This window comes from Neurospora tetrasperma, assembly GCF_000213175.1.
Source record: "Neurospora tetrasperma FGSC 2508 unplaced genomic scaffold NEUTE1scaffold_3, whole genome shotgun sequence".
Lineage (NCBI taxonomy): Eukaryota > Fungi > Ascomycota > Sordariomycetes > Sordariales > Sordariaceae > Neurospora > Neurospora tetrasperma.
The window spans coordinates 3,368,628-3,382,311 of record NW_009799101.1 but is presented as its reverse complement, the minus strand read 5'-3'; the positions used below and the strand labels follow the sequence as shown (position 1 = coordinate 3,382,311).

Sequence of the window (13,684 nt, the reverse complement as noted above, 5' to 3'; positions counted from 1 at the left end):
TAACAGCAACAATTTGCGAGGTGATTTGGGAACTGGAATTTCTTACGTTGCAGAGGATATAAACCCTCCTCCCTCCCCTCCCCGCGGCAAGCTTTTACTTCTTGTCTCTTTCCTCAGAGTCGTCAGTTTTTTTCATAGCAGAACGCTCATATAAGCCATCTGCGCCTTGAACACTCTTCTCGATCACCATATATAGCCTTAGGCAATTACACCCTCCCTTCCTCACAAAGTCGTCACATCTTGTACGGCACGTCACATCCTCCACCACAGAAGTCGACATCGCAAATAACCTTCACCGTCCGACACATTTCAACTCCGCTTGAAGCGTATCCAAGCTCATAGGTTAGTCTCCCAGCCTATTTGAACTTCACAAATAATACCCCTCTGAGAAGCTCGCAACTGTCTATTCAGGACTCGTGCTCTAACACTCCATTGGCAGTATCTATATACATATTCATAATATTAATCACGAAAATGCCTGACGGAATCTCACCCGAGGAAAAACGGCGCCTACAGGAGCAGGAACGCCGTTATCAGAAGGCCGAGAAAGAGGCTCGGGCCGCTTGGCAGCGTGGCCTTGAAAATGAGCGAGAGGCTGCTGAGGCTCTTCAAGAAGAAAAGAAGACCCACTTGGGGAAGCGCAGGGTATCGTTTGATTCTTCGCGGAATCAAACATACCTTCTGTACAGCCAGTCCCCTCAGCTTGACCCTACGCCTGCCCAATCCACCGATGCCGGCGAGCCCTTCGAGGAGCTCCTAAGCGAAAGATACCGATTACTTGTCAAGGAAATTGCATCCTTGCGTTCCGGGTTTGCCGAGCTCGAGTTTCTTGAAATCAAAGAGGCTGAAGAGGAGGCTCTCGCTCGGAAAGTGCAGGCGCACGAAGCGGCCAGGCTAGAGCAGGAGCGCCACCGAAAGAAGGCCGAAGAGGAGGCTCTAAGAACCAAAGAGGCTAAGGAGAGTGTTTTTGCCCTCATACAGCGGGAGGGCGAAGCGGCGCGCAGAAAAGATGAGGAAGCTTGGAAGGAGCAGAAGCGCCTCCGTCAGATGGCCGAGCAGAAGGCTCTCAAAGCCGCAGAGGCTGAGAAGAAGGTACTTGCTCGTGTTAAGCTGGAGTACGAAGCCCGGAAGGAGCAGGAACGCTGTCGTCAGATGGAGAAGGAGAAGATAGTTTGGAAGCGTGACCTTGAGAACGAGCGCCCATCCACCAGTCAGGCTCATCCATGGAAACCAGAGCAGAGTCCATATCCTCTGAGACCCTCGGGTCAACAGCACCCACCGACAATGGAATACCCAACCATTGATCACTCCCATTTGAAGCATTATCAGCATGGGCATCCGAGCCCCCGCCAGGCCCCATCAGCATCTTCAGTACCGGTCGGTCTTTCTGGATTGCCTGCGGTGTCTCTCTGTTCTGACTTGGCTCCGGACGTCACTTGTTACGGAGACAAGGGCCGAGACCGCTCCGACTATGCAGGTACATTCGGATCGAAAGAGAAAGAACACTTGCACCAAGAGTGTTTTTCTTCGGCGCCCCGGCCAAATTGGTCTACACCTTCGGTGCCAGTCGGTCTTTCAGGCATGCCTGCTGGATCTTTGTGCTCAGACGAAGCTCCAGAGGTTGCCAGGTACAAAGACGAGGGTCGAGGTCGCTCTGGCTACACAAAAGCCTATGGATCGAAACATCAGGAACCCTCACACCGAAATCGTCTCCGTTCGGCTCCCAGCTCGGATTGGTCTATGCCCCCTGTACCTGCTTGGAAGTCTCCTACACTCGAACCGCAGGTAATAAAGCAGACTTTGGTCATTCCGGCTCAGCGCTCATGTTATGCGGGAGTGGAGACTCCCAAGGAGCAATGGCCATTGCCACCCACACCTGCTCCTAGTAACAATGAGCCTCAGGTTCCCACCCGTCTAGAGAGTGAACAAGAGAAGCTGCAACGAGAATTGCGGGAAGAAAAGAGGAAATTCGACCAGGGGATAGCCAGACTACGGGCTGAGGTGGAGAGGAAAGGGCAAGGCCACGGCGCAAGCAGCGTTGCGTCATGGCAGACGGGATGCAAGTCCGTCTGGGAGGATCCCACGAAGGTGGCTCCTGAAAATACTGCCAATGACAGCTCCAGAGACGTTGCCAAGGCTGTACTGAAGGATGTTGCCGTTCAGACCGGGAATATTACTCCTGAAAATGACACTCGCAAATCGCCCTGGGAGCGCGGCACGGAAGGCCACGGTCGAGACTCGAATGTCGACTACAATGGTCGAAGCCTCAGCCGGACGACCAAATATACCCGTCAGTATGAGGCGGAGGACTTGAGCCCAAGTAACGATAACCGTACGGAGAGGCTTTCCAAGGCGCATGTCCGCGCCAAATCACTTAAGCTCAAACTGCCCGTGGGAACCAACCCTCCCTACGTGCCACCAACTCCTTATTGGCACCCATCGTTCCCTCCCAGCCTTCCTCCCATACCCTCAAAGCGCTCGAGTGTCCCCGGCCCCGCTGTGGCTATCCTTCCTCTTTCGACCTTGGATAAACAGAATGATCAATACGGAGATCTCAAAACGCCGATGCCCCCCGGCAGCTGGTTGAGAAACTAGCTGGATTTTGATAACTGGCTGGCCAACGTTCCGGCCCCAGCGTCCACAACTACTATCCCCTAGCGGCTGAGAAGAAGGTCAATCCGGCGAAGTACTGAGTCTGGGGCGATGAGATGGCTGCCGCGGTTGGCCAAGACTGGGGAGTGTGGTTTACGGAATGATGGGACGTGGGGGTGCTAGTGCACCAGAATAGGTATTCGCCGACATTTCTCGGAAGGGATTGAGGGTAGTTTTTCTTCTAGCTTAACGAATATCTTGCTTTTTTTATCAGGGGTAGCACTCCTCCCAACTCTATGTCTGTCTATGTGCGCTTCTTTCTAACTTCACGTACCTCTTTTCCACATTTTTAGGATATGGCTACACGTACACACGTGGGTACTGGCTCCTGTGTTTCCAAGTTTACTAACAGGGCTATGATCAAAAGATAGTTTTGGTGTTAGTTTCAGTGTGATTCTCCTACAAAACATCTTCGATTTCAAGAGTGTCATGTTGGCGCCTCTTGATGCGGGACATTCTTGACACTGGGTAGCCCCATCGCACCAAATTTACAGGTAGACATAGCATAGCCCAGTATCATCATATCTTTCTTCTCCTTCTGCTTCTTCTTGTATGGATTCAGTTTCAGATTCAGATTCAAATACCGTCAGCCATCGCAGCATATCCACACGGCATTTCCACATATCCGTTTCCTAGGCTTTTTACACCACTAGTTTTCAACCACAGGCTAGAAGAGCCTGTTAAAGCACGCATCATGTACTGAAGATTTTACATTTAGATCGGCGAAAGCGGTTTAAAAAACCTGTCCTTGCGCCGGTGGACCACTTCACCACCCGGATCATATTTCTGTGCAAAAGGACGATATACCGAACCTGACAAGTCGATCCAGCAAGGTGCTGCCTATATAGTCGCGATGGCAGATGCATCTGCGCCTGGTACGTAGAATCAAAAGGCGGTGCGAGACAACAAATGGGAGGTTGTGAGGAGGTTTTCCCTTCACCAGAGTCAAAACCTTGAGTCAAGGCTAAGGAAGGCCCTTTCACCTGTCGAGTGCACATTAGACCAACGTCCGAAACCTTTAACTCAAACAAAATTGAGGAAAACCCCTTCACCTGTCGAGCGCACTTCACTTTGCGGGGCAGTATTGGAAGGTCCATTCCCCAGGCCGCAGAGTATATGAACCGTTCCACCCCCAGCCAAAAGTCCAATCCTTTTTCACTTCCACAACTTTTGCACCTTCAAGTCTTCGACCATATCACCTTCTCACCCCTCCCACCGAGTCATCACTTCTCTGCGTCAGAAGCAAATCACCAATATCTCAACGATCTTCACGTCATCCACGACATTTCAAAATCTCTATGTCAGTCTCTTGCTCCCTTCTCACATCCATTTGCCTTCGTCGCAACATGCCCTGCAAACCATACGCGCTAACATCTCGTTGATAGTAGCTACATACCTGACAATTGATTACTTTCCTCCTACCGCCACAGCGGCTCGTGGCAGAATCTCCACGCCTGTTTCACCACATCGACAATATGTCGCCCACCAACGAGCAGGTCGTGGGACCATTCGCCCCGGCTGTTACCAGAATCGGCAGCAATGTTTTCGACAAACTCGAGCACATGCAAAAAGCCATATACAGGCTCGAAGAAGAGGTTGGGCGCCAGCAAAATGTCCTTGACCGGTACGAGTACAACAAAGAGAAGCATCTTTGGCTAGAGTTACGGCCTCGTCTCATCGAGAACAAGAAGGAGCTCGAGCAGCTACGTGCTATGGCTGCTTCTGAACAGAAGAAGCGTGAAAACCACAAAAAAGCCATTTTCAAGCTTGAAGATGAAGCCGAGCGCTTGGAATTTGCGCTCAATTGTGACAGGTGGCATCGTGAGTACAAGGAGCAATGGGAGAACGCATGGAGTCGTTCTAGAAAGATCGAGAAGGACGTGAAATTCCTGCGTGCTCTGGCTACTCCTGAGGCGAGCAAACTGGAAGAAGAGAAGGCAGCTGCCGAAAACAAGCGCGCTGCTGCGGAGAAGGCAGCTGCAGAGGAAAGGAAGCGCGCTGCTGAGAACGCAGCTACCGAGCAAAAGCGCCGACAGGAACTCCTCAAGCAAAAAGAGGAGGAAAAGAAGGCCTTAGAAGCTCAACTATCTGCCGAAAAGAAGCGCAAAGCAAACGCGGAAGCCGCCGCACAGAAATACAAGGCAGAGCTAGCAGTCGCCGAGAAGAAGCGTACTGCCGAGAAAGCAGCTGAGGAAAAGAAGCGCAAGGCAGAGCTAGCAGCCGCCGAGGAGAAAGGAAAGCATGAACGCATGCAGAAGATCGAGCAGGACGTCCAGTTCCTGAAAGCTCACCTTGCGGAGAAGAAGAAGCATGCGGACCTTCTCGCCAGTCAAAAGCTGAAAGATGAGACGAGCCGCAAGCTTATGGAGGCTTATAGGGCTGAGAAACGTAAACGAGAAGAAGCCGTAGAGGAGGCTCGCCAAAAGCTGGAGGATGCAGAAAGGCGTCTGCGGCTGGAGAACGAGGAAAGACGCAACAAGAGCTATGAGGTCTGGAAAGCTCAGGAGCGTGAACGCCAAAGGGCCGTAGAGGAGGCTTCGAGGAGCGCTGCTCAGAAGGAGAAGGAGACTTCTGATGCTAGAAAAGAGGCTGAACGACGAGCATCTTCAGCACAGAATCCCAAAGAAGTGTCGTTCGATCCTTCACGCGACAAGACATATGACCACCACCCTGCCTCGCGAGACTACTATCGACCTGGGGAGCAGAATGTCCCTCGCACAGATAAGAACAGCCGACAGAAGTACCACCAAGCGTCTCACGATCATTCCCGTCCACAGAACCCACAACACTCTTCTCATCCCCAAAAAGATCCTCACCGACAGGACTACCAGTCAAGGCACCAACTTCCCGCGCGGCCTGACTCACAATATCACCCAGATATTGCCCATCCTACAGCCTTCAGAGCTCCTCCGCACGTTCATCAGGCCCCAGTCGGTTTATCCGGTCTGCCCGCTGGATCCTCAATTGCATCATATTCCCCAGCTGTCGCGCCTTGGGAAGAGAAGGACCGGGGCATGAATGGCTATGCAGCTATGCATGAACCGAGCCAGAAGCCTTCGGTCACTGAGAACAAGTGGTCCACACCAGTGATACCAACTTGGGTTGCACCTGTCCTGGAGTTAAAGGCCATGGACGAGAAGCACTTTTCGTTGCCTGGTCCCATTGCTCAAGCCGAGTCGCCGAAGGAGAAGTAGCCATTGCCACCCTTACCCATTCCTAGCCCCAGGAAAATCGATGTCTGCGCTCCTCGAGAGACGGAAGAGGAGAAGCTTCGACGGGAACTGGACGAATACAAGGCAAAATGCGCAAAGCTAGCCGCCGACTTGGAGAGAAAGAAGCGAGTTTCCGGTGCAGACAGTGTGGCGACGTGGCAGACGGGTACCAGATCAATTTGGGAGGATCCAACTAAGGATACCCCGAAGACCGATTCTAAGGACGCTCCCGAGAGTTCTGAGGACACTCGCAACAATTCTTCGAAGCCGGCAGTCTCTGTGCAGAATCTTCGTCGTCGGCAACCCAGTGTCAGCTACCCTCATCACCTTTCAAAGAGCCATACCGAGGCTCCTCACCACGAGTCAACCGTCAACCGCGATGGTGATCGGCCCAGCAGTCGAACAAGCACACATACTCGCTACTTCGAAGCAGAGGAGTATGTATCTGCCGATGAAGAGCACACTCCGAGGGGCAAGTCTTCGAAGTTCGCCACCCAGCACAACTGGCAGAAGGCATCAAGAGAATCAACTCCCCGCTATGTCCCTCCTACACCTCACCGGCACCCTTCCCCTCCCCCGAACCTGCCTCCCACACCTCCTCGCGGATCCAAGGTGTCCACTCCAGCGACACTCCGGCTGGCCCCTAGGGAAGATACCAGCTCCAGCAAGAACATTCAGACGCCCAAGCTGCCTGGCATCCCCGGCAGCTGGTGCGATGAGCCGTTGCGGGCGAATCCTAGCTGGCCCGCCAATGTCTCGACCCCGAGCATTCAAAGTCCTGTCATCCCCGCTGGCAAGGCGAAGGAGACGTACAAACCCGACCGGTACATCCCGCCTTGTAATGCTCCGAAGGATGTAGCCCCTCCTGGCTCCTACCTTTTCGCGGATGCTCGACCCAAGAAGCCGAGCTACAACTACCCCGTGCCGCCATACTACCCCAGCCACGCAGCCATCACCCCACAACCAGGCCCTGCGTTCTACGCTCCGGTGGCTTCCTATGGCCATTTGTACGCTTCTGATGCGCGCAAGTTTCCTTCTGAGGTAGACGTGGAGGCTGGACCATCGAGACATGGTGGGCAGTACTCACCCTGGGCAGACCAGACGGCTGCTCAGAGTTTGGGAGGTATCCAGGCGCCTCCAAGGAAGGACAAGGGAAAGGGTAAAGCCCGGTGATGTTGCTGATGAGTGGGATTGGTTTTGGGAATGTAAGTTACAGTGAACATTAAGGAGTCATTAGTTCAAGATGATATCTAGGGAGTTCGGCTGATTGATTGGTCGGTATGATAGGAAGAGTGATGATATTCATGGAGATGAGGACAGTTTATAGCTTTCTTCTCAGAGGTTTCGGGGACTGGTACCATCTCGATCAGTGTTTTAGGATCTGGAACGTAACGAATGTCTCTCCGGTCGTGGTTTAGGGGTTTCGGTTTACAAAGAGGTTATGGGACACAACCGTAGGGACTTTAGCAGGGTTTTCAAGAAAAAGGAGCCAACTTAACGAACGTGTGCCTGAGGTTGCTTGTGTGAAAATTATGCTGATGATCATGGAAAAGGACAGGTGATGATCAAATCTCATCCCGTGCAACATCTTCCTGTGACGCTGGTCTTTGATGCTGGTGCTGATCTCCTTGATATCACGAAACTCTTCATGAAAACCGACGGCCAAATGGATGCTTGAACTTGACATCACCATCGTTAAACGTTATGTACTACCGTAGTGGTGCCATCTCAACAGTAAAGTGAGCACTCGTCCATGACACTCACAAACACTCGGGCATTTTAATCTTGATGATATCTCATAGCCGCTTCGGGAAAGGACTACAACGGCTCCGGTAGAGATTCAGGCAGTCATTATGTTTCTGGCATCACTTGAGCAGTATACTGAAATGTATAGAGATATAATTGACGTGTCAATTCGACGACTAACTAGATAACGTCCATGAAAGCCCCGATAACGATACACAGACACAGGAAAAGACATCCCTTGAGTGCGAACCATGGGACAAACATGAAGCAAGACCTGAGAGTGAGTAGAGAAAACTGATCGCAACCCTTTCACGCATTTATCCATCTGCTTCCGATTTTTGCATCCTCAAAACAACACAAAAGAGCAAGCTAGACTAGGCGCCAAGCGGCAACGGAAGTAGTATCCTCAGTGGCGAGGGACATGATTTACTCATCGTCCTCCTCCTCAGATTCCTCCTCCTCAGACTCGGCCTCGGCGAGCCAGGTGAGGAAGGGCTCAGCAGCCTTGCGGATCTTCTTGGAAGTAGAGCCATCGACGTACTTCTTGGAAGCCTTGCTACCCCACTTGGTGATGACCTCCTCGGAGCAGAGGTCGTGGTGGTAGTAGAGCTGGAGAATCTTGACAATCTTGTCATAAGACTCCTTGCCGAGGTCGGCAAGGAGACGCTCGGTACCGCCAAGGAGGGCCTTCTCGTGACGCTCGGAGGTAACGAGTCTCTTGAGCATAGGAGCACGCTTGGGGATCTGAGCAACAATGTTCTCGTCAAAAAGACACTGAACAAGAACCTGGACGGTGCGGTGCTTGGCATCAATGCCGAGCTCCTTGGCCTTGAGGTAGATCTCGACATCGTCGACATGGTTGATGCCACCCTTGGCCTTGGCTTCATCCTCGATCCAAGTGCCGAGCTGGTCGTAGACGGTGTTTCCACCCTCCTCCTCCTCGTCTTCTTCACCATTCAGGACGAGCTTCTGCTTGAATTCGCCAGGAAGGTTCTGCTGACGGGCACGGACGGCCTCCTCGCTCATGTCGACAGCCCACTCCTCCTCCTTGGGAGCATTTCTCTTGTCCAACTGCAAGCTCTGAGCTTCAGACTTGATCTTGCGAGTGAGCTCATCATCGTCGCTAGCATATTCAATGTTCTTATCCTCGATGGCAGGAGAGGCCTGGTCGGAACCGTTCTCGTCACCGGAACCTTCCTTATCGCCGCCGTTCTGGCGAGCCTTGCGGGCCGCCTTGCGCTCGGCCTTGTCCTTCTTGCTCTTCTTGGGGACGTTCTTGAGGATGAAGGAGGTCAGCTTGAGCTGGGGCTCAACCTTGCTGCGCTGGCCACAGGCCTTGCAGTCGAGAGTGATCTTCTCGTCCTTGATCTGAACAACAGTCTCGGGGTTCTTGCACTTCTTGCAGAGGACAAACTTGGAAATGAAACCATCGAGAAGGTCCTGGAGCTTGGCGGCCTCGTGGGAGCCGTTGATGATCCAGCGGTCATCAGGAGGATCAATGTTGGTTTGAGCACCAAGCTCGAAACCAAAGTACTTGATCAGATAGCCGCCGGGACGAGCCAGGGACTGGGCAACGCTGCTGAGGTTGACAACGACGGTCTTGATACCGTTACCCTTGCCTTCAATCTTGGTCTGGATACGCTCCATCTTGTAGCGATAGAAGGGGTCGGGGTTGTCCCGGCGAACGTTGATAAGAGCACCCATTTTTGCGGTATTGACGGCGAAACAGGATAGTGTTTATTGGATTGTTTTGTTGGAGTTTGTTGGGAGTCTGGTAGACGATAGCTAGCGAGGGCAGACTAGTAGACTGGTCGACGATGTCGTGGAAAGCGAGGCTTCTTGTTGCACGGAGAGCGTGTGAGGAAGATCGAGAGGCGAGACGAGCCAAAGGGGTCAGTTATTGACGAGTACTTTGAGTTGACATAGGGTAGACCGTGTGGTTGACGAAGTCGAAGGTAGGCATTAACGCTGGCAGACGACCGTGGGGATGGCGATTCAACCGTCGGTACTTTGTTGGAAGCTACAGGGTTTCCGCGATATGCGAAAATGCAGCTTGACGGGGGGAGAGTGTCGGAAGACGGCGTGCTGGTCGTGCTGATACATAAACAACGCTGTGTCGCGCAAAATGCTTATGTTGGGTCTGGTGGTGGTTGTTGTTCTGAACCTGGGCGGTGCTGGAACAGAAAGCTGGGCGGGAGAGGATGGCTTTTGAGGCAAGCGAAATTTTTTTCTCCCTCTGTGACGAGCGGGCTTCCTTTTCTTGACGGAGCGGAGCGGATGGAGTCGAGTGACTTTGTGTGGGTTTCTGCTGGGATTGTGGATTCACTTCACTTCCGTGGTGCGGCACCCAAAATCCGGGGGAGGTGGAGTTGGTGGACAGATGGACAGAGAGCCCGGTCGCCTTTGTGGTCTTGGATAGATTCAAGGACGATGTCGCTGCTGATGGCGGTTGATGGGTAGAATGAAGTTGAGGTTAGTTAGCAAAAAAGAGGCAGCAAGCAAGAGTTTTTAAAAAAAGGACGAGAAAGCAGTGGATGTGGATCGGTGCTGCAGAATGGAGCCAAACCGGGCACGAGCAACAAGGCGGGCAGTCACTGGACGAGCAAGCAAGAGGATTTGTCGGCCAAAGGATTTTCGTGGTGCCCTGGCTAGGTAAGTAGCCCCCCATGTACTGTACACTACCTAGTGTAGTACCTGTGGCTCATGGCAGAGCAAGTCTAGGGTACTTGTTTGGCAGGCAATCACCACTACCAGTGGGCTGTGGGAAAAGTACCCGAGACATGCGCCCGTTCCCCAAGCTGCCGTACACTACAGGTACTGCGTGCAGTTCGTTCTTTCACACACTTTCGACACCGACAATGGAAGAAGGTCCCGTCGCGTTCCATTCCTACACTACCATCTCCCCGCCCACTGCAACGGGCAGCACAGCAACAGGACGGACGCGCAATGGCGTATGTTCCGGATGGCAAGTCAGGGAAAGATTTTGATGCCATTTTGCCCCTCATCCACTCGGCGTTTCCACACCCTCTGCTTTCGATGCTCGAGTTCCGGCCCAAGGAATGCCTCTTGCAACAAGCTGACTCGCCGGACGGTGGCCAGAAGGCACCTGGACACTGAAGGCCGGATGAAAAGGCGGGACTCTTTGATGACCAGCCGGTATACACTAGAAGATCCACGCAAATGGGGGCGTTCCCTGTGTCTGTGCAATGTCCATCCATCCACACCAGAGACCAGTTCCACTTTGGTTCATTGTACTTTCAGTAACCGAGCAGGCGGAGGAGGCCTTTGTAGTTGTCGGTCAACTGAAGGCGACGGTCTCCCTCTCCGCCGTGTGCCTGGGTGTCTCACAACAATTACAGCTTGTCTGGGAAAGCCAATTTCTCTCCTTGGGAAACTTCGGAGTTACGGGGATGTGAAAAATGGGCGGCATTCGGGAAGAATCCGAAACACATGCGATATGTTTTGTCAAGGGAAGGCGGCAATATCAATCAACGCTTAACTGAGTCTACTATGTACACTAGACTCATGCGACAAGCTAGTGTAGAACCAGCCCGCACCAATATCTAGGTAGATCTGTATCCGGTAAAGCGCCCCCCAAACAGGCAATTACTATGCACATAAGTCGTTAGGTAGGTATTGTGTACGGTTTCTTTCAGGGACGGCATCTCTCACCTCTACGTCTCTCGTTCTCAAGCCATTTGTTTGGCTGCAGGTATCATGTATACTTTCACAGCTCACAAACAACTTGTCTAAATTTCTTGATGACCTTTCGTGGCCTCTTGGCAAGACACCAAGACTGTCAAACATCTATACTTACAGCTACATCTGTTGTAATACAAGCCGTCTAAAACACATCCCTCAAGACCCCTGTACCATCACCTACTGCCCACCGATCGGTTCAAACTTCAACAGACACTTCAGCCCAGCCGGCCTTGTCGATATAAGCTGGTCCTCCATCTCCATGTCCTCCTCCGTCATCGTCTTATCCGGCACCGTAGTGAACTTGGAATACACCTCTCGAAGCAAGATCTTCATCTCGGCCAGTGCCAAACTGCTCACCATGTCAGACACACTCAACAGTCCAAACTCAAACCATGACACACACCCACACAAAAACCAAAGGGAGCAAACGAGGAACACAAAAGACAACTTACTGTTTACCAACACACCCTCTTGCCCCATTAGCAAACGCAAAGAACAACCTCTTCCTCGCCGCATCGCCCTTCTCCTCAAACCATCTCTCCGGCCTGAACGCGTCCGGATCAGGGCCCCATGCCTCCATATCGATCCTATGCATTGAATATGCCTGGCAACTGGCCGTCGTCCCCTCCGGCAGGAAATACCCGTCGATGGTCTTGCCGCCCCTAGGCACGATTCGCGGGAGAGACATGGGAATGGCGGGGAAACATCTCAGGCCTTCCATGACTACGGCGTCGAGGTAGGGGAGTTTGTCAAAGTTGATGTCTGACGAAGGGTGAGAAAGCAGTTCCTCCCGTAGCTTGGTTTGAATTTGACGAGATCGCGGCTGTGAGAGCTCCCACATGAGGAAGCAGAGCGCGTCGCCAGTGGTGTCGATGCCGGCTACCATGTGATCGAGGAGTTCCGCAGCGATGTCGAGCTGGTCTATCTGTCCGATTTTACTGTCTTTACCGTCGTGCTCCCCGTCACCGTTACTGTTGCCCAGCCTCACGGTGTGAAGGCGGTTGAGAAGGGTGAAAGGTGCTGCGTCCGTCTTGGCGGCGGTGTCGAGGATGAACTTATCGGCTAGAGGAGTCTCGCGCGGCTTGATGCCACAGATGTAGAGGATTTTGGAGATTGCCTTGTGTAAGGTGGGACTGTAGTAACTTAGTTGGCGATCTTTTTTTTTTCGGTGAGTAGTAGGTAAGTCAGCCATTCGTTTCGTCCAGGTGGCCAGTGAATTTGGCGTGGGTTTGTAAATCGTGGGGGAGGGGGGGTCACTTGGGGCACTCACTCTGCAAACTGTCGTCGAACGTTATTTCACGCATAATCTCCTCATCTTGCTTGTTCCGAAGCGAATCCGTCCCATAGGGATGGAACAAGTGGTGCGTTACGCAGTCATAGGCGTATGAGTGAAGGCCTGCGTGCTGGAGTGTAAGCTGTTGAGTTCAACATTTACTTGGTGGTGTTCATCATGGAACCCAGAAGAAAACTTACAAATCTAGGGAGCAGGTCAGTTATGAGTTGCCGCGGCCTTCGTGTCATATTGTGCAATAAGCTTACATATAGATCGAGGCTTCCATCCAAGGACTCCGCACACCTCTTCACTACCCTGTCCGCCCGTTCAATGATGCCATTGAGAGGTTTTTGACGCATAACATTGCTGTTGGCATAGCGGTCCGCGAGAATTCGTTTCCGTTTCGCATGCTTGAATCATGAAAATTATTAGCTTGGAAGTACATTTTTGAGCTACGTTCAGCGATTAGACTCACGTCGTCTTTCTTCAAAAACGTAAACATCGTCCTGAAAAAAAGCACACAAATCAGCTCCTCGAGACCAAAGCATATTAGCCAAGCCATCCATGATGTCTAAACCGCAATGCACCCCCTCTCCGCTTCCTCCTCCTCCTCTTCTTTCCAACTTTTCCTCCTCCTCTAACCAACATCTCCCTTTTCCCCTTCCCGCTCTACCCCATTCTGCCACCTTTCACACTTATCTTCCCTGCCAACTCCCAGATTCCCATGTCACCAGAAAAAAAATGAAAGCACAATACCCACCTCCGTCCGTATATCTTGAACAAATCATACCAGCCCGACTTATCAAACCCGCTTCCACCGGAGCAGTAAATTTCCTTCACCCCTTCCCTTGACGCAAAGCTCACTTCGTTCGGGGCGATACGGACCACGGGCCCGTAACGGAGGTGGAGGGCGTGGATCCACCGCGTGCGGTTGGCGCGGAGTTCATGGTACTTGAGGACGAGGGAGGTGAATTTCGTGTAAAGAGGGCCCGGAAGAGAAGAGAGAGGGGAGGTGAGGGGTTTGTAGATGAGGTTGTGGAGGAGGAAGATGAGAAAAGGGAGAAGGAGGAGGAGAGTCATAATTAGGTTATGGAAGGGG

The 13,684-nt window shown here is 52.3% G+C and overlaps 4 protein-coding genes across 4 annotated transcripts; 2 read left to right on the top strand and 2 right to left on the bottom strand.

Annotated features, from left to right (window-relative positions):
• Positions 1-474: 474 nt before the first annotated feature.
• On the top strand, positions 475-2,693 carry NEUTE1DRAFT_82244 (uncharacterized protein; the record flags this gene model as incomplete). Its single annotated transcript, XM_009852834.1, has 2 exons — positions 475-2,582; positions 2,636-2,693. The coding sequence occupies 2 exons, from the start codon at positions 475-477 to the stop codon at positions 2,691-2,693; spliced, it is 2,166 nt and encodes a 721-aa protein (XP_009851136.1).
• Positions 2,694-4,127: 1,434 nt separating this feature from the next.
• NEUTE1DRAFT_137828 (uncharacterized protein) lies at positions 4,128-7,037 on the top strand (the record flags this gene model as incomplete). Its single annotated transcript, XM_009852833.1, has 2 exons — positions 4,128-5,842; positions 5,873-7,037. 2 exons carry the CDS (start codon positions 4,128-4,130, stop codon positions 7,035-7,037), a joined length of 2,880 nt encoding a protein of 959 aa, XP_009851135.1.
• Positions 7,038-7,750: 713 nt separating this feature from the next.
• NEUTE1DRAFT_63560 (eukaryotic translation initiation factor 5) lies at positions 7,751-9,314 on the bottom strand (the record flags this gene model as incomplete). The annotated part of the gene is made up of 2 exons (XM_009852832.1): positions 7,751-8,774; positions 8,883-9,314. The coding sequence occupies 2 exons, from the start codon at positions 9,312-9,314 to the stop codon at positions 8,037-8,039; spliced, it is 1,170 nt and encodes a 389-aa protein (XP_009851134.1).
• Positions 9,315-11,345: 2,031 nt separating this feature from the next.
• On the bottom strand, positions 11,346-13,665 carry NEUTE1DRAFT_82239 (uncharacterized protein; the record flags this gene model as incomplete). Its single annotated transcript, XM_009852831.1, has 6 exons — positions 11,346-11,661; positions 11,765-12,467; positions 12,583-12,708; positions 12,848-12,995; positions 13,061-13,091; positions 13,346-13,665. 6 exons carry the CDS (start codon positions 13,663-13,665, stop codon positions 11,490-11,492), a joined length of 1,500 nt encoding a protein of 499 aa, XP_009851133.1.
• Between the last annotated feature and the right edge of the window lie 19 nt (positions 13,666-13,684).